Below are 19,927 nucleotides of genomic sequence, written 5' to 3'. Positions count from 1 at the left end.
AATTCTGAACAGCTTACAGATTTATACAGAGAGAAAGGAAATCTTGTTCCTGTCTCTAGCTGTTGAGTTGCGTTCTTTCTCCATTGCACACAAGCAATTTCCAGCACCACTAGTGTGCAAATAAAGGTACCTGACCTCAGCCTCTCTTACAGTGAGCAAACACTCAGCTGTGCCACGTGTCCTGCACCAGTGCTCGCTGCATGTTGCACCATTCATTCTGAGTCCATGCTGCTTTGAGGACCTACAAGCTCCTACAGCTGATAGAGAAGACAGACCCCGATGGACACCTCAGCTCAGTCCCTCCTCAGGTGAGGTTTTTCACAAGATATTCGCCATCTTGTGGAAATATTATAACTACAGAATGGTAGAATGGAAACTGGGGCTTGAGCACTGAGTGTTGCTCTGTCAATTAATACAGAGCAGGCAGCTCAGAGATGCTGTACTGCAGTGGGATTCCTGCCTTTGCTCAGACCCAGGCATTTTCTGCATACCAGCACTAACTGTGGTCAACTAAGAAACCTAGGATTGGTTGACACTGAGAACCTTTGAGGAAATGCACAGATGAATCACTGTGCTGCGCTGCCTCTGGGCCGGGGAAATTCTATACATAGGGTCCGTGCTCCCTGCAGCCCAGAGCTGCTGCAGCCACCTTCTTCACAAGGCTTAATGTGGTGTAACATAGCTAGAGTTAAACACTGCTGTCCTGCACAGTGGTATCACGTGGTGGTGCTCCCTGGCAGAGCTGCACTCCAGGATTCCCCTCAGTCACCACACTCCATCACCTCATGGTACACCTCCATTATTTGTGGCCAGAAATGGGGACATCCTCACTTTCTATGGCTGGAGGGTTCCAGTGCCATTGCTCAGAGGGCATGGGGTGGGAAGGCTGTACGCCTTGCCCTCCTCCTCCTGGAGTTCAGCAGGAGTACAGTTAATAGCTACAGCCTGGTGTGATTTAGAGCTAAGCATCTTCTTTTTACTCTCCCCTGGTCTTGACCTACAGAGAGAGCAGATCTCTTGCTGTGTTGGAGCTTCTGCAACCAACGTGGTCTGCAGTGAGACAAAGCACACTGGGAGATGAGAGGACGAAGGTCTCAAAGTGCTGGCAGCAATGCAGAGATTCTCATCCACACTGAGAAGTGATTGTAGATTCACTTTGGTCTCTCAGTGTGCTCTGAGCATTTCAGAGTCATGAGTCAAGCTCCAAACCTCAGGAGGTAGATTTAGAAATATGACATCCCCCCAAAAAAACGTCGGTTTTTTTTTTAATTTAATTTGACGTCTGAGATTTTAAGTTACTCCTGGGCCATGGTTTCCCATGCACAAACACAGCACTGGGAATTTACTTTTTAATATAGGCAAGCTGAGACATTTGCGTCCTGACCTGTCTCCAGGAAATGGGCTTTACTGCAGCATTCACCATCACAGGATTTCCAGTAAAACTCTGAGAGCTGGCAGCAGTTCTGATGTAGATGGGAAGGATCTCCTTTAGGACATGGCTCAGTGCTAAATCCTAACCCCTGCTATTGAGTGGATAAAGAACAAATCTAATTTTCTGTCCCTTTTTCTTCCACGTCTTAGCACTTTATGTTCCCTATAAAAATGGTCAGGATTGATTAAGATGAACAGAGGGAATAAGACTTCAGTGAATGAGACCTGCACTGAGGAAAAACAGCTCTCTTGCAAATGGAAGTGAAGAGGCTATTGGTCAGATTCTGGAAAGAATTGTCCCATTTTCAGGGAATAGAGCAGAGCTTCATCCCCATCTGTGTGGGGCACGGAGCAGAGCTGGCTGCAGAGGCATCCTGCCCATTGCTATACCACAGTGAGGGGCACCTGTCCATTCAACCTGGGGGTTTAAGAATCTTTTATCAGTCCATCGTGATTCTCTTTTCCTGGTTCCTGCCTGGCTGGTGCTCTGCTTGTTGCTCAGTTTATTCCAGCCCTCACAGAAGCTGTGGTGCCTGAGACAACGTTTGAATCTCAGGTTTCTCTTCAAGCATTTTGCCTGTAGCTTCTGGCTGAGTGCCTTCAAGAACCCCCAAAACACAGCAACTGCTGCTGATAGCAGGCTGCACCCCGTGCAGGGCAGTGAGTTCATGCACTGCCTGCCTTCATTTTGCAGCCAGCCTGGCAAATGGTGGCACAAGAACCCCAGTGCAATGCAAGAGAGATTGCTGCAGCCATTGCTAAGTGCTGGAGGTACAATTGCAGCTGGTTCTTACCGGAGAGGACTTGGCGTTTGGGGAGAGCAGCTCCTCTTTCCATTGCTGGCACATGCTCCAGCCCCCTGCTCCATGCCTCAGCTGCTGCTCTGTTGCCAGGATAGATTGGATGTGCCCAAAGTATTTCTGTTCTCAAGGTCCCTACAGCCGTGCTGTTCCCAAGGCACTGCTTTGCCCTCTGCCCTGTGCTACTGGGACAGCAGTGCCCCAAACATTGGGAAGTCACAAATCCCGGTCACACAGCACTAAAATCAACAAGAACTGGTGAGCAGGGAAAGCTGGCCTTTTCTCCCTGCCTGTTAAGCTCATTAAAGACAACTATTAGCATCAAACCAAAGCACCCAGTGAACAGCAAATACCAAATGTCAGCATGAAGGATCAGATAGAGAAGTCGGGTCCCTTGGGCCCACCTCTTGCAGGCAGTTGTTCCAGGTGTGCTCTCTACATGTGCTGTGAGAACAGCTTCTGCAGAAGGTGTTTGCTGGGAAGCTGAAATCTATGCCTGGAAACTTGTTTCATTAAACCAGCATAAGTGTGTTGCATTATTTCCTACCCCAAACTGCTACTCTGGGTCCAAAAGCAAGTGGAATGTTGGGAATTGTTAGGAAAGAACAGAAAACAACACAGAGTCCCCGTACAAGTCCATCTCAAATATCATGCTGGCTTCAGCCCTGCAGTCTCCAGCAGCTATAGCAGAGCTGGATTGCTGCAAAGGCGATCACAGCCCCAGATAAATCTCCAGAGTGCGGGCACTGGGCTGTACTGAGGCTCTGCTCCTGGAAAGAAGGTGAGCAGAGAAGAATGCAGCACTGGTATAACTTTAGAGAGCATTATTCTGCTGTTTCAGTACAGAAGAAGAAGGATTTCTTATGCCTGTTGGAGCAAACTGACTCTGTGCCCCCTTCCTACTGTGTTTTTAGCATGTTGGCTGTGACTTCTTGCTGCTTGTAAGTTCGGTGCCCTTCTCTGCGCAGCCACTTTTTGTCTCTTGTTTCATGGAAATTCACTGAGCCCTGTGCAGGAATCAGGCTAGAAAGAAAGCATACCTTTTATCATCAATTCCTTCATTTTAATTTAGTCCTTAGAAAAATATAAGGTAGGGATTGCTAATAAACATCTCCTAGGAGAGGAATATCAGGGTGAGCTCTAAACACCCAGGGGATGCTGAACACAAGGACGGAATCACTCCATGCCTTCGTAGCATGGTGTAAGGAGGTATCAGGTTATTCTTAGCACATCTCCCATCGTTTGTCCATACTTACAGCAAAGGTACAATTGCAGTCAGGTCTATTGTCATTTGTTACTGTATTTCCTGCTCATCTCCAGTGACTTCCACACTATTTGCATGAAGAGATGAGTTCCCCTCCTCAGTTCATTAGGCTGGAAACCCGTTTGCATTCGTTTCGCTTCAGATGCACTCAGAGCCAGGTCTGCTCTGATAGTTTTGCTGATAACATTAAAAGCAGAAGCAGAGTAACAACTGAGATTTTACAAGGAGCCTATTTAAAACCTCCTGCTGCTTCACAGGTCATTTGACCCACAGAAATGGTGGCAGGAGGTCAAATGCTGCAGTGATGCTGCCAAGGGGTGGCCAAGTGCTCACTTACATGTGCAGAGTGGTCAAAGAGGCAACGGGGAGAGGGCACCCAAGGTGGCTGTGCACCCCTTGAGGACCATGCCAAGAGGCTGAGCTTGCACCCAAACCCTGTTAAATGAGAGGAAATAACTGGAGGTGCCATTTGACAAGTTTTTTATTCAGTGCATTGGATTCATACATCACTGCTCAATCAACCAGCTAGCAGCATTTCACACATTCCTATAAAATCAACCCCGAATCCGGTCTCTTGTTAAAGACACTCAGTGTAAAATGTAAAGCAGTCTATGAAATATTTACTTCTTTACTTACAGCTTAGGGCCCAGTAACAGGCTGTGCTTGGCTCGCTCAGTGTTGGCTGCAGTAGTGGGCAGAGAATGGATCAGCAACTCATGTTTGGTACGGGGCTTCATTAACAAACGTCTCATCTCAGCTCATTAACTTCTCAGCCAAGTGCTGTGTAGCCTGGCCTCCTTCCCACATCAGCATGGTTATGCACGGGTGGAGCTGCACCTGCAAAGACCCCAGTGCAGACCTACACAGCACTGGAAGCACAGATTTGGGCTGAGACCACCCATCTGCTCAGTGCTCAGAATAGCAGGGCGCTCCAACTGAGCCTTTGGGCTGCTAACGAGGCAGGGTGAGGCACTGTGAGGATGGGGAAGGTCCTACACTGCAAACTTTTGGGCGGGGGTCCTGGCTGCACGCTGTAAGGCTTTCAGGTGGAGAATGATGGAGCACATCCTTGGCACAGCCACCATATTTGCTGGTATCTCAAGTGGGCAGGCCCAAGGACTCAATGCTGTTCCCTTCTCTGGTGCCTGGCAGGGGGATGGAATGGGGCCCCCGCTCCATGGAGCCCAGCACAGCAAGTCCACCTCCACTCACCCCCTTCCACCACCTCCCTACACTGCGTAGAGCCCTGACTGTAGTGCCGCCTCATCCCTGCCCTCAATCACTCGCTCACTGTGCACGGAAGGAAGTAGACAGCAGGTTGTCGAATCAGCTACCTCAGAGGGAATCTATCGAGTTTTATTGAGCCAGCTGTTACGGGGCCCGGGCTGCTGCCCGCCGTCCCCATGATGAGTGCGTGCTGCTAGGGCATGGTGACCGTCCGGCGGGCGCTGCGGGCTGCTGCAAAGCGCCTCTTATTCCTCAGCCCAGAGAACCTCTCATCCAGCGTCAGGCTGGTCTGCGGGGGAAAGGGAGAGCATGTCAGTCCTGCGGCTCGTGGCCAAGCGCAGCCGGGCTTGCAGCAGGGTATTGATTAGAGCCCATCAGTTGGGAGGGTGCGTCGCAGCCGGTTAGTCAATTAAACCACCCATCACATGGAGACAAGGAGCTCGACAGACTGTGTGCGGCTGAAAAACCTCCAAGCAGTGCCCAGCCCCCAGAGAGCGGGCGTCCTTGGCAAGAACAGGAGCAAGCAGATGGCGTGTGAGCACAGGGCGTCAGGAGCAAACAAACCGTCCAGACAAGGAGAGCTGGCGATGAAGGACGGTGGAGCAGGATTTCTGACCCGCCCCGGGGCTCTTGGAGTAAAACATGGAAAACGTGGCACTGAAAAGTCCTCCAAAGCAAAAAAAGAGCAAAGCCCAGAGGTGCTGCATCTCTCTGAGGATGGGGGAGCACCAGCGGTGACATGGCTGCCCCCGCCCAGGCCCGCTCCCAGGGAGCACCTCCCCACTCCGAGCAAGCACACAAATGGGACAAGAGGGACCAACAGAGCAGGAGTAACAGGGATGAGTCTGTAGCTGCCAAATAGTCTTCTCAGGTGCTGCCATTTTGGTGAGCACCCAAGCCAACACGGCCGCAGGGCTGTCCTCATGGGTTGTGCTAGATAAACCCAGCTGGCAGCCCCAAAACCAAGCAACAGGGCTCCTGTAGGGTGCGGGATGTGGCCGGTCCCCTCGGTGCTCCTCTACCTGGTTGGCCATGGCACGAAAGTTGAACCTCAGCATCACCCCCTTGGGTTGGGGCTTGGTGATACGTGGCGGGGGCCTCTGGTTTCGCAAGAAAGGGCGCTTGGCTCCAAGCCTGGGGGAAAGCACAGGTATGTGGTCACACATGGAGCTGAGGCAGGTGGCTCCCTGTTATCTGCAAACTAATAGGGTTAAGAGAGATCCGTGTGCAGCCCATGCCTCTCCCAGTGTTAATCACAGAGATCTGCGTGAGCACGTCCTGAGAAGGGCAACAGATCTGTGAAGGGTCTGGAGTTAAATCTTATGGAGAATGGTTGAGGGAACTGGGATGGTTTGGTCTGGAGAAGAGAAGGCTTAGGGGAGACCTTACTGGTCTCTACAACTCCCTGCAAGGAGGTTGTAGCAAGGTGGGGGTCAGCCTCTTCTCCCAGCAGTAAGATGAAAGGTGCTGGTGTCAAGTTGTGACAGGGAAAGTCTGAGTTGGATATTAGGAAAAACAACTTCTCAGAGTGATGATGCACCAGCACAGGCTGCCCAGGGAGGTGGTGGAGTCCCTGTCCCTAGAGGTATTCCAGAACCATGGGGATATGGGACTGAGGGACATGGTTAGTGGAAATGGTGGGAGTGGGCTGATGGATGGACTTGGTGATCCTAGTGGTCTTTTCCAACCTTAATGATTCTATGATTCTATGAAGAGGTGCTCAGCAGCTGTACAAGCTGAGCTCCAGCACTGCAGCTACCAGGGAATGCTTTCTGGGTCCAGTTACCCTCACCCACCCACCAGATCCTGCCCCTGCACAGCACAGGCCTGAGGCCACTCTCCTCCAGCCATGTGCCTGCGAGCAGCTCAGCAATGCTCCAACAAAGCCCGTGAGCAGCCATGTGCTGCCTGCGCTCCCACTCCCCCTTGCTCTGGATACCAAGCCAACCACACATAATTACTGTCTCCTTTCAGATACTCCAAAACAAGGCACCATTTGCTCACCATTTGATGGCCGAACCATTAGCTCTGCACTTATTATAAAAAACATGAAGCTGCGATAACGCTAAAGGGATTAGCAATGGCTTTTGTAGGGCTCCCATCCTAACAAATCAACTCATTTACTTACGTGTTGGTCTGGCTCGCCTGGGGATTAGCCACAGAAACCGTCAGAACCGCTCCGGGGCTGGGTTTCACTTGCCACCTGCCAAGACAGTGAGATGTCTCCAGCTTCAATTCAAGCGTGAAAGAGCAAGTCACGTTCATTCTGTGCCTTTGTCGCCAATTACCTTCTCATCCTTGGTGGTTTCCCTTCTGCATTAGCATCCATTTGCTGTGAAATCAGTGACAAAAAGGATCAGTTAAATAATTATCAGTCAGAACCTGTGATTCGTTTTCCAGCATTTTGTTTGGTATATTTGAAAAGCTCTTTCTCTGTGTCATCACAAAACTTGTTTTTCTTGGGTTTCTTGCTGCATAGGCAAAGCAACTGGCAACCACCTCTCTTGGTTATTTTGGAAGCAAAGATAAAACTGGGCAAGGGCTGGTAAAAGTGAAGGGTTGTCATCCACAGCAGGTAGTATAAAAATGCCTCTGTACTGACCCCTCTCTGGATGTAGGCTTTGGAGAACCGCTGCTGCATCCGCTTCTGCTGGAAGCCTGGTCCCCTGTTCAGCAGGAAGGGCCTGCAGGGCGGCAGGAGAGAAAACAATGGAGGTCAGCACTGTATCGGGTCTCTCCTAAAGTTTAATGTTGTAGCACATAGCTGAGTTTGGTATGAAAAGCAGCATTAGAAGTAAATGAGGATATCTGTGACCAAGTTCAGCACTATGGGTTTTTCTGCCAGCAAAGGATTTCAGAGAAACAAGTTTTTCTGCTTGAATGAAAGGACAGCTTGTGTTTGCTTTGAGTTCTTCTCATTGGAAGAAAAATGATAGAACAAAATCATAGGAAAAAAAAGAATGGTCAGAAGGGACCCCTGGAGGCCATTCTGTCCATGCTCTGCTTACAGCAAAGACAAGACTGACACCAAGCTCCATTTGAGCTGGGAGGATGCGAGGACATCTAGGCAGACCCCGGGGCTGTGCCCAGAGTTAGCCCCACTCCCTGCCTTCCCCTTGGGACAAAGCCTCTGCTTTTGTAAAAATAAAGGCTATATCATCCTTCCAAAGCTTTCCCAAAGTGGCAGATTAGATGCTGAATGCCAATAGAACAGTCGTGTTCTCCACGCTCACTAAAATCCAGTGACAGATCGAATACCACCTTATTAACATAGAGCTGCTTTGTGTCCAGGTGTTTTCCAAACACACCCAGGGCACTCCTCTCACATCATGCAAGCACACAGCTGACTGTGATCAGAGCCACAGGGAACCAACATTTACCTTCTCCCTGGGGCGCTGGTGCTGGCAGCAGCTGCTCTGAACCTCCTGGGGCCGGGTGGTGGCTGTCGCCGTGCCTCAGGCTGCCCATTGCTGCTTTTGGGGAAAGCATCCTCATTCTTGTTGCCCTGGAAGAGCAGAGACAAGCCAGCTGTTGCTACCTGCACTGATGCCATGCAGGCAAAGACAGAGCGACAGCACAAGTTAGGAGAAGTGACAGTACTGCACTGATGCTTGTTGATGCCTTGGGTACTGCTGGTGGCTGTGGCAGAGGGGTTTCAGCTCTCTGCCCTCCATTCCCGTATTGCCATTCACAACAGTTTTTTCCTTTGCAGCTTTTGCTGTCTTGCAGCAAAGACTTTGTTATTTTCTTAATGGAAGTTGATTCCCTACCAAACCTACTCAAACCTGGTGTCTGTCACGGTCTTTAGCAACTATAGCTGGAATATTTCTACCAAGTTGCTGCACTCTCAGCTTTTGGATTTGTGACACACCGTTGACAATGACTGGAACATGTACTGCAGGTCCTGGGCATGACACCACAAGTCGGAGGGAGAATGCTTCATCTTAACAGCATAGAAATAAAAAAAAACAACTAAAAGTGTGGAGCACAAATCTCACACAACACATTATAGCCTCAAGTTTGTTTTCAGTCATTGGCCTTTTCCAGTTCAGACACAGAATCACAGAATGGCCAGGGTTGGACATCAAGGATCACGAAGCTCCAACCCCCTGCCACGTGCAGGGCCACCAACCTCCACATTTCATAGCAGCCCAGGCTGCCCAGGGCCCCATCCAACCTGGCCTTGAACACCTCCAGGGATGGACGGGGCATCACAGCCTCTCTGGGCAGCTGTTCCAGCACCTCATAGGAAAGAACTTCCCCCTGCAATTCAACCTCAGTCTTCCCTCCCTCAATTTCAAACCATTTCCCCTTGTCCTGCTGTTATCTGCCCTTTCAAAGAGTTGAAATGTCTGATGCCTGAAGCACCAGAAGGCTCTTATCAGCAGCACAGTTCTCCTGCATGTCCTTATACACACAACCACATACGCCTCTCAGGCAATTTCTGCGGGACAGCCACCATCAGTGCTGCTATTCAATAATTCAGATGTGTTTCCACATCCTTCCCACTTGGTTTACTCCTACAAAAGAAAAGGAAGCTATCACAGAATTAAGCCTCCTAGCAACTGCTTATTGCTTTCTGCTAATATCCAGCCACACTCCATACATATCTGAGTCACTGCAGTCATTATTTTCAAGAATAACCACATTCCGTGTGCATGCATGCTTACTTTGGGGTTCTCTGCTTCACACTTCCTGGACACAGCCATTAAAGTTGTTGTCACCATTTTGGCGTTTCCAAAAGCTCACTGAGCACATGTGACCTCCTAATTGAGTTTTTACAACCTCTTCTCCCAGAGGACTTGTCCACTTGCTCAATTTCCACCTTTTATTAACACCAAGCCAGATGGATCTTAGTGATACTTAGAGATAAACTCTGGGAAAGGCGTCAACATATTTCCACTAAAACCACTTTTGTGTCATCTTGCTTCCCTATTATCTAAAGGATAATATGGGAACCACATCCATAACCATATCCATGTCACCTCTAAATAAGAACAGGAAGATGGGGATGGTGAGGAATTGGATTTTATGGCAATAGTTGAAAAAATTAAACAAATCTTTGAAGGACACTTTTTTTCTTTACACCCATAGAATCCAATTCAGGATGAACATGCCAAGCTTTATGCTTATAAAACCAATGGGAAAATTGCTGGTTTGCATGCATGTGTGCTCACCTATGCATACAAATGCTGTACATGGGCACATAAAAGACTGTGCCTGTGCATTTTTTATGCTGATTGTCCTTAGGGGTGACGAAGGAGCAGAAAACCCAGCCAACCACTACATGATCATTGGGCAGAGCTGCACTCTTTTCCTCCCATACCTCCTGAGCTGATGCTGGGCGATTTAAAGGGCTCACTCCACTCAGTGCAGCAGCTGCTCTTCTCCTGGGGCCGGGCAGAGCGTTCCTGAATTGCCGTCGGTTGTTCTGTTGTTGTCCAAAGCCTCTCCTAAAACGGTTGGGTCCTAAGATAACAAACACAATGTGTCAGTGACCTTCAAAACTCACGTCAGGGTTCAGTTCTGGAGATGTCTTGCAAGGTTGCCTTAGGATGATATAGGAGTATCTGTATAAACAGCGTGACAAGAATCACTCTAATTTGATCCTGAAAAGGAAATCAATTTAGCACAATATAAAATAATTTCCAATATCTCACTCCGACATTTTCACGATCCATGCGACTGACAAATGCATCATTTGAAGAAAAAAGCCCTCCACAGTCCTGGCTGCTAATAAAGGAGGAACACTCGCATCAGGAAAGCTGTCAATCTCTCGTCAGGGCTCACATGGCCATGAATTAACTGTGAAATGGAAAAGCCTTTCCATACAGACATACAGTGATTCAGATACCCACGAGCCAAACCCACAGCTGCTGGAGCAGCTCTGAGTGCCCACACTACTCCACTAGGGAGGATGAGCCCACCCGTATCTATTTTCTTTCGGTCTGAAATATCCTTACTGCAGGGATTGAAGGGAGCATCTTCTGCTGCTTCTTCATGTTAATGCACAGTGTATACACTGAAACCTCTCATCTCGCATTTAACTTTTCCCCTACGCCTGTTTATGATTTCTGAGTGTTGCTGAAGCATCGAGAGGAGAGCACTCAGAGAGGCACAGTGCATTAAAGCCTAATTACTCCATAAGATAAACTTCTGTATCATAATTAAATAGCCATTTTCCAAGGTGCTCCATCAGTGAAATTTGCGCACACCCCCACTGGGGTGCATAAATCAAGCAAAAAAGCAGTGAATTTCAGCAGGCAGTAACCATGCATTAAAACCCCACACCAACGAGAACCTCAGAGACACAGACCATGGGATGCTCGGATGTGTGCATTGATCCCACTCCATCGATTCCTACATTTATAATGACTTGGAGCAATTAGAAGTGAAGTGTTGTGAGGAAGGATGGCAGCAGGTGATTAATGAAGGCTCCAGCCCCAGGGTGAAACACAGAGCATGCTGACACCAGTTACAAGGTAAGGGTTAGCATTAGGGTTAGGGTCTTCTATCAACACAACATCTTCTTTCCAGCACGAGACTGAGCCCATCTGTGGATTTCCCACCAGAGCAATAGGATGCACAAAGCAACCCTGAGCAGCAAAGCACACTGCTGTCCATCAGCCCCTATTAGAGAGCTGCAGCTCAGCAGTGCGCTCAGGCGCATCCCAGCCCATGCACATAACTGACTGCAGGGCCAGCAGCTCTGAGGGCACCCTGTTTGTGCCAGCTGGGGATCAGGGCTTCCTCATATATGTGTCCTATATGTGTCCTGACATGTGGCACACAGGAGGCTCCATCTCTGCAAAATGTCTGGCAGGTATTTCTGGGCGTTCTCAGCCCAGACAATAGAGGGCTCCAGGAAGACCTCCCTGCATCCTTCCAGTACTTGAAGGAGCTTATAAACAGGATGAGAGAGTGACTTTTTACACGGTCTGATAGTGACAGGACAAGGGAGAATGGCTTTAAACTAGAAGAGGGGAGATTTTAGTTAAATGTCAGTCTCTTTATCCAGAGAGCAGTGAGGCCCTGGCACTGCCCAGAGCTACGGGTGCCCCATCCCTGGAGGTGCCCAAGGCCATGCATGGGGCCCTGGGCAATCAGATCCACTGGGGGGCACCCAGACCACAGCAGTTGACAGAAATGGATCTTGTCCATTCCAACCGAAGCTGTTCTATGTTTCTACAATTTATTAATCAAAGAGCTCTTTATTAATCAAGAGCTTAATCAAAGATAAAATCCCCCAGTTTTAGCACCCTGTCTGTGGGTGCAGGCTCAGAACCTGGCTCTGAGCACACATGTGAAGGCCAGGAGTCTCTCTGCCCAACTAGCCAGGCTGGGGAGAAACCCTGAGGCCCACTTCTCAGAGGAGATTTGAAATTGGAATCTCTTGTCATTGAAAATCATCACTCTCCCCCACCACTGGGAGATGGTTTAAGCTGAATTCCAGGAAAGATAAGAGCTTGCATGAGTTCTCTTGCTGTTCCCATCAGCATAATACCTTCCCAAAGCTCTGCCATTGCTGTGCTGTGCTGTACTGATCGGCGTGTTGATAACAGTTATCACATCTCAGCCCACGAGGGGCTGCCTTTCAGCAGGGACTGAAGAGGAATGAGGCCCCTGAAGAATTACGGGCTTAATTCCCAGCCATGCTGAGCTGCCTAAAATTACTCCTGACATCAGCTCTGCAGAGCACAGTGGGTCCCTGCCCTGAGCAGGGCTGAATTCAGGCCCGGTTAAACCTATAAAATACTTAGACTAACAAAAGTTTCTGCTTTCGAAGGTTGGCTGCAAAAATAGCCCACGTTTGACTTCTGAGCAGCAGCAGAATATCAAACCCCACGTTCCGTTTTGGACAGAGAAATCAAATTGCAAAGGGGAAATATCAGCACTGTTTTGAATTGGGACAAATCTCAGTGAGGCAATGTGTGGCGGAAAGCAGGAATGCAAGAGTGGGAGGCGGATCTGAGACAACTGGGAGTGCTCCCAGTGATCCTCCTGTCCTCGTGTGCCATTTGCACTCAAGGGGATGAATGCAAAGGCGTCGCTGCAAAATGTCACTAAAATCTCCAGCGAGGTGATTCAGCAGCCAGGAAAAAGAAAAAGATGGTAAACAAAGATGGCATTTCATGCAGCAGATCTCCTTAGTCTGGAAGATAAAACTAGTGGAACCAAATAGAGATTAGTGTGTAATCACACGGCATTATTAAAAAACTCATCATAAAAATAGCACGGTTGGCGAAAGTGATAAATTAGCTCCAATGACGGAGCTATCAAAGGCAGTTACTGAAGGGGTAATTTAAACATGTTCTGGGAAAAAGAGGATTCAGAAGAGGCATAATTAAAATATGCAAAGCCAAAGGGAATAGAGAACAGATATTAAGTCACTTTGAATTAGTAATTCATGGGAGGGTGGAAGGGAGAGAAATGGATGGATTTATGCTCTGAAAGGGTCCTGTTACTCTATTGTTGCAGAGAGAAAAGCTATTCAGCACCCAAGTGCATATTACATGCACGCAGGAATTAGATAGGAGAAGGATTTAGGAGCTGATTTTGTCACACAAACATGTTTTCCAGGTCAGTGATGCAGCTTCACAGAATCCCATAGAATCACAGAACCGCAGGGGTTGGGTTCTGGGGATCATGAGGTCCCATTGACTGCAGCACCTCAGATATTTACAAACAGCAAGGAGATCCCCTCTCATCCATCTCTGCCATCCCACGGCACTCCCATACCTTGCAAGTTCCTCTGCATCCAGGCACGGGAGCGGGGCCGCCCGAACCCATATGCCAAATTCCTGTTCTTGGTCTGCTGTCTCCGGCCGTCCCCTGCAGCTTTGGCATCTGTTTGTTCCTTCCTGTGACGCTTGATGATGTCATCTAAAATCACAGCCACAAAGGGGAAATTTATCAAAGCTGCACTTTCTACCAAAGTCATTCCCATTTTTGGTGCTTGGAATTGTCCATGGTGAAAACAAGGCTGGTGGTTCTGTAAGTGATGCTGCCAGACAATGAGATTAAGCTCAGCTAGGAAAGCACAGGCTCCATTTGCTTGGCTACTGCATGCTGGAGATTAGAGCACAGTGAATTACGTCTCCATCCAGCACGTATTCACTACATGCAGGATGGAGATTTCAGACCCATGTCATAGAATCATAGAACGGCCTGGGTTGACAAGGACCACAATGATCATCTAGTTTCAAACCCCCTGCCATGGGCAGGGTTGCCAACCAGCAGACCAGGCTGCCCAGAGCCACATCCAGCCTGGAATGTCCCACTGAAGGATCCAGTCCCCAAGACTGCCCACACAAAGGAAGGGATTTTTCCATGGACACCAACATTGTGCTCATCAGAAAACATTTTTGGTGGAGGTCTGACTTGGGAGGTGGTCAAAGGGAGAAGAATGGGCAAAAGCATCAAAGAGCAACAATGCCAGACATGGGAGCCCCTGATGCACAACCCATACAAATGCTGTTTGTGGGTTGTACAAACACTGCAGGGTGAAAATCTGCTCAGTCCCTAAATCTGTAAATGGGAAAACCAAGGTTTGGTGCAGGGAAACAACCTCACTTATACAGGGTGACTGAGAGGAGGGGATGTCATGGCCCTGCAGACACTCACTGTTCGCCATGAACGATGGTTTCCTTTCGGTTCCCATCTTCCAAAGACAACACAGCTATGGATGTGATCAGATCAAAGCAACACACACCATGAATATCAGAAGTACTTTGTATTTTAAGTGCCACAATCTTCAGCTGACTCTTGATTTTCTCACTTATCTGGGTAGATTCCGCTTCTCACATATTCTGTGGTAGAGTATGGGAACTCTTTGGTTCCCATTGAGCTGGTTTGAAATCAAAGAGGTCTTTTTAATTCAAGCTGTTTTGATGAAGAGGAATGGCGAAGGCAAAGGGACGTCTCCTGATCAATTCATATTTTCCAACAATTTCCTCTTTTAACCTCAGACCTCCCAGACAATATTCAGTGAGTAACAGAGCTGCATCTAGTGAGCTCCAATCAAAACGTTTTGCCTTTTGCCAAATTAGGGAGGAAAGAAGCATCCCAATCAGGCCTTTTCCCAGGCAGCGATGACTCCAGCTCCCTAATGAACCACCGGAGCGGAAGCACAGAAGTGCCATTAGCTTTCAAAGGGCTATTATCACAAACAGCACATCTTACCTCCAGTGCTTGTCACCTGTCATTTTCTATCAAGAAAATCCCATGTTCAAATTAATATAAGGCCCAGGGAAAGCAAATGAGAGCAGATGTAAGAATAAGCTGCGTGACTGCTTTTGTGATTTCTCTATCAAGTCTGCCAGGAGGAGAGCACGTTGGGAGAGACTGAGCGATGCTCTGGGTATGAATGTGCTAATGTTCCCAGCTAAGTGTGCCTCTGGGACATGTGCTATTTGGGGCGCAGGCTGCTTTGAAGCCTACAGCCCCTCCTCTGCAAAGAGGTTGTCAGTGTGGGCTCGCAAGGAATGGAGAGGAGCTGGATGCTCAGCTGCCCAATCCATTGCCTTCCAGTTCTCTGGATATCAGTTGTTACCGTTACTTCTCCCATCAGTATGATGGGGGTTAACAGAGCAATGTAAGAGGGTACTAAATGAGGGATCCTGGGAGGTCACTTCAGGTACCCTGATGCCCTCAAGACAGAATTAGATCTTCAAGGGTGGCAACACCATGGGGAAAAAAAAATTAAATGAAAAATTAGGGGGCAGACAAATTCCTGCTGAAAATCCTCATGCTGCCATTAAAATAAGTGTGCATCAGCACCAAGGAATCTGTAGGAGAATATGCTGTGCTATCCCCAGCAAGTGGCTCATCGCTGGGAAGAAATGACACACGGTTTGTGTTAGGACACAAACCCAACATTAAGAGATGCCGGAGGACTTTCCTTCCTCGGCGATGTCAACACGACGATCCGCTGAGATCTACAGCCCCAGCCCTGGAGTCCAGGCCTTCAGAGCTAATAAAAGGGCAGTTGTTTGTGCACAGTTCACATCTCTGCTGCCAGAGGAATGGCGAGCATCACGAGCAAGCTGCTATAAATAGCCGCACACCCGAGGATATGGCTCATATCTTTATTTCAATAGAGGCTCATTTACGTAAGCCTCTCCCCTTTGAAGTTACGGGGTGCTGCCAGAAAAGCACCGGGACGGGGCCGAATCCGTGCTTCCAGCCACCCCCGTGGCTCTGCCTTTCCCTGCCCGCTTCCCTCCCTGGGCTGGGAGCACCGACAGCCCCGCTGCTCACCCCCACCACCTCCTAACACCCCGCACCCCATTTCCCAGCGCAAGCCGCGCTGCCCCACCAACCCCGGCCCGGCGGAGCCCCGCTCCCCAATCACCGCACGTACCCAGGGACATGTCAATCTCCTCGGCTCCAGGCTGCGGCCCCGCAGCGGGGCTCGGTCCGGGCTGCGGCTCCGTCACCTCCATGAGCTCCGAACTCGCAGTGCCGCCGCCCCGCGCAGCTCAGTGCGCCTGCCCGGAATGTGCCGGCACCGCCGCCGCACCGCACCGCACCAACCCGGCCCGGCACCCCGCCCCTGAGCGCACGGCTCTGTCCGGGCAGCCCCGCACCGCTCCGAGCTCGCTACGCAGTCCAGCAGCATCCTTGGGAAGGCTTTAACGCCGGGCACAGTGCCTTCAGTCTCGCTGTACCGACGCTTTTCCCGAATCCCATTCTTCCGGGGTTTATTACGCCCTGGAGAAAATGCGTTTTGAAAAGATACAGTAGGCAAACGAAGGATGCAAAGTGCAAGGTTTTGCACTTGGGCCGGAGGAATCCCTGGCATTTTTACGGACTGGAAGGAGCGGTCCTTGAGAGCAGCCCTGCAGAGAAGGACCTGGGGGTCCTGATGGATGAAAAACTGAACATGAGGCAGCAATGTGCATTGCAGCTCAGGAAGCAAATAGGATCCTAGGCTCCATCAGAAGAGGGGTGGCCAGCAGGGACAGGGAGGTGATGTCCCTCTCTGCTCTTGTGAGACCGCATCTGGAGTACTGTGTCCAGGTCTGGAGCCCCCAGTACAAGAAAGACAGGGAGCTGTTGGAGAGAGTCCAGAGGAGAGCCACGAAGATGATTAGAGGACTGGAACACCTCCACTATGAAGACAGGCTGAGGGAGCTGGGCTTGTTCAGCCTGGAGAAAAAAGGCATCTGGGTGACCTCATTGCAGCTTTTCAGTACTTAAAGGGAGCCTACAAACAGGAGGGGAATCAACTCTTTGCAAGGCTAGATAACTGCAGGACAAGGGGAAATGGTTTGAAGTTGAGGGAGGGAAGATTGAGGTTGGATGTCAGGGCGAAGTTCTTTACAGAGAGAGTGGTGAGGTGCTGGAACAGCTGCCCAGAGAGGCTGTGATGCCCCATCCATCCCTGGAGGTGTTCAAGGCCAGGTTGGATGGGGCCCTGGGCAGCCTGGGCTGGTGTGAAATGTGGAGGTTGGTGGCCCTTCATGTGGTGGGGGAGTTGGAGCTTCGTGATCCTTGAGGTCCCTTCCAACCCTGGCCACTCTGTGATTCTGTGTGACTCTGTGTGAATGACTTTGGCTCATTTTGAAAACTGGAAAGAGCAGAGGAAGCACACTTGGCTCCTGCTCAGGAGTGAAGTTTGTTGTCCTGGGGACAGCAGCCATGTGGGATGGTCCCTCAGCACCCCCAGATCGCTTACTGAAGTGCAGTACTTTGGGGGACCATTCTGCCTCTGGGTCACAGCAGTTCTGGCACTGCTCCCTGAACACAAACGGCAGCCAAGCAGCCTTCTGCTTTTTGTCAAAAAGAAAGGGGGGAAAAACCACTCCTCTTCCAAAGGAAGAGCATCATTTTCCGAAGCTTCTGTACAAGTGCTCGGAAATAACCTTCTGTACTGCACGCATAGTAAAGGCCACATGAGTCTCAGAATGAAGTCTGTGTTCTGTGGTTTCAGAACATGTTTTCCCATCTGGGCAGCTTGTACTTAGGGTGAGACATTTCTACAGGCAAACAAATAGGGCAAAGATTGCCTCCTGAAATGTGGATGGCACTCAGCAGGATTGAGTGCTTGGGAAAGGGAAGGTAAGGTAAGGTAAGGTAAGGTAAGGTAAGGTAAGGGAAGGGAAGGGAAGGGAAGGGAAGGGAAGGGAAGGGAAGGGAAGGGAAGGGAAGGGAAGGGAAGGGAAGGAGAAAATAGTATGCATTTGTATATTCAGAGTATCTAAAAGCAACAACTGAGAGATCTCCAATTGTGTTTCCATTTTATCCTATTTAGGGAAACAAGAGACAAAACAAGAGTTTAGGAATACTGAAAGCAACTTCCAACATAACAGTCATTTTAGTTGGCAGAATCATAAAATCATAGAATGGTCTGGGTTGGAAGGGACCTCAAGGATCATGAAGCTCCAACTCCCCCACCACATGAAGGGCCACCAACCTCCACATTTCACACCAGCCCAGGCTGCCCAGGGCCCCATCCAACCTGGCCTTGAACACCTCCAGGGATGGATGGGGCATCCACAGCCTCTCTGGGAAGCTGTTCCAGCACCTCACCACTCTCTCTGTAAAGAACTTCGCCCTGACATCCAACCTCAATCTTCCCTCCCTCAACTTCGAACCACTTCCCCTTATCCTGCTGTTATCTACCCTTTCAAACAGTTGACTCCCTTCCTGTTTGTAGGCTCCCTTTAGGTATTAGATGGACTCCTTCATGAAAAGGGAGTGTTATTTCAGGACAGGGAGCTTTATAATTTATCAGGTGTTCCTTTTGTCACATAGGCAAACCCTAAGGAACCTCAGAAGGCTTTTAGCTAAAAACAAATAAAAATAGAAGGCAGTGGGAGAAGGGAACACATGCCAGCATTCAAAAACTTGTATTATCTGAAATATTTGCTCAGTCTCTGGGTAGATTTAGTGAATCTTTTGCATGTTGATGAACTGGTGGTGATTTGTTGTTGAAATAAATCCTATGCTGGTATATAAAAATACAGATTTTTTTGCTTGGCATGCAGGTCTCAGTGCTTGTAGGGATACATGCCAGGGAAGTGTTTCATATCCACATGTGTACATTTGTACCTGCTGGTATGGAAGCACTCCAATATAGACCAGAATTGCCCAAAGGAGCAACAAAGGTTTCCACAAAGGGCCAAAAATCCCATCGGGAATGTCGGTGATATTTCATATTTCGCCCACCAGGGGGGGCGTTGGGGCCTTTTAATTGGGGGGAGCTCCATTCTACACGGCCTTTCTCACCTTTCGCCACGTCCTTGAAAATCGTCTTTTTGGGAAGATGGAAGAGAACAAAACTGTTCTACAGGTTTACCGAGAAACCTCCATGGTGGTTATTTTTCCCCACCTCAACCATTGCCATAATGTGAGCTGCTTTGATGGCAGCACTTCAGTTTTTATGCAGAAGTTGTAACGGCATGTAAGGAGGGGGCTGAGGAACACACAGCATCAGCTTCAGTTTCCGCTGACAGGTCATCCATTTCTTGATAACAGTTAATTAAGAACTCCATGATTTGAGTCTTAATGCTTTTAACAGATAAGTGCTGTAAAACCAGAGGAATTTACAGAAGGATTTTTTTTTTCTCTGTATATATGTGTAGCAAAGACTGAGATCTCAGGCTGGTACATGCAAAACCCTTCTTCCTAAACCCATGAGCTACACCTCTGAACTATGCAGAACATCCTTAAAACCACCCCATCAAAATGCATGTCTAAATCTGGAGGTCTGCAGGGTGATGTAACACCAAAACCATTGTATTACAGCACAGTACAACTGATCATCTCATGTACATTTATCTAGGACAAGGTCACTGCAGCTACTTCCTATCTTAAACTGTCTTGTGTGAGATCAGAGCTGTGACTTGAGAAATGCATGGCATACTTCATTAAAGATAACAGCAGCAGCATAGGCTTGGGTTCAGCTCACACGTGTGCAGGATGACAGGGGACTTGTAGCTCTGCTGCAGTCTGTACACTACTAGCTGCATCCAGGTAAGCTGAGGTACATTGATAACAGCACTGGTTGCAGTGTAGGAGTCGTTTTAGTTCATGTTGCTTCTCAGGGTCTCTTGACGTTAAAATAAACCTCCAATGAAAAGGATATGTTTTGAATTTTTCCAAGAAACAAACAAGGAAAGCATGTTGCTGCATGGCAAATGCATTATTCAAAATTAAAAAGGAAGGGAGGAAGGGAGGAAGGGAGGAAGGGAGGAAGGGA

The 19,927-nt window shown here is 48.9% G+C and overlaps 1 protein-coding gene across 1 annotated transcript; it reads right to left on the bottom strand.

Annotated features, from left to right (window-relative positions):
- Positions 1 to 3,958: 3,958 nt before the first annotated feature.
- Positions 3,959 to 16,187, bottom strand: LOC122163879 (UAP56-interacting factor-like). The gene is made up of 9 exons (XM_042825427.1): positions 16,085 to 16,187; positions 13,462 to 13,605; positions 10,049 to 10,191; positions 8,103 to 8,227; positions 7,325 to 7,406; positions 7,011 to 7,054; positions 6,851 to 6,925; positions 5,745 to 5,856; positions 3,959 to 5,011 (listed from the first exon to the last, which is right to left on the bottom strand). The coding sequence occupies exons 1-9, from the start codon at positions 16,164 to 16,166 to the stop codon at positions 4,916 to 4,918; spliced, it is 903 nt and encodes a 300-aa protein (XP_042681361.1). The 5' UTR covers positions 16,167 to 16,187; the 3' UTR covers positions 3,959 to 4,915.
- Between the last annotated feature and the right edge of the window lie 3,740 nt (positions 16,188 to 19,927).

This window comes from Centrocercus urophasianus, unplaced genomic scaffold (assembly GCF_019232065.1).
Source record: "Centrocercus urophasianus isolate 14NV4802_14NV808 unplaced genomic scaffold, USGS_Curo_1.0 seq_24, whole genome shotgun sequence".
Taxonomy (NCBI): domain Eukaryota; kingdom Metazoa; phylum Chordata; class Aves; order Galliformes; family Phasianidae; genus Centrocercus; species Centrocercus urophasianus.
Note: the sequence above shows the minus strand (reverse complement) of the source record. Positions and strands in the feature narration are given on the sequence as shown.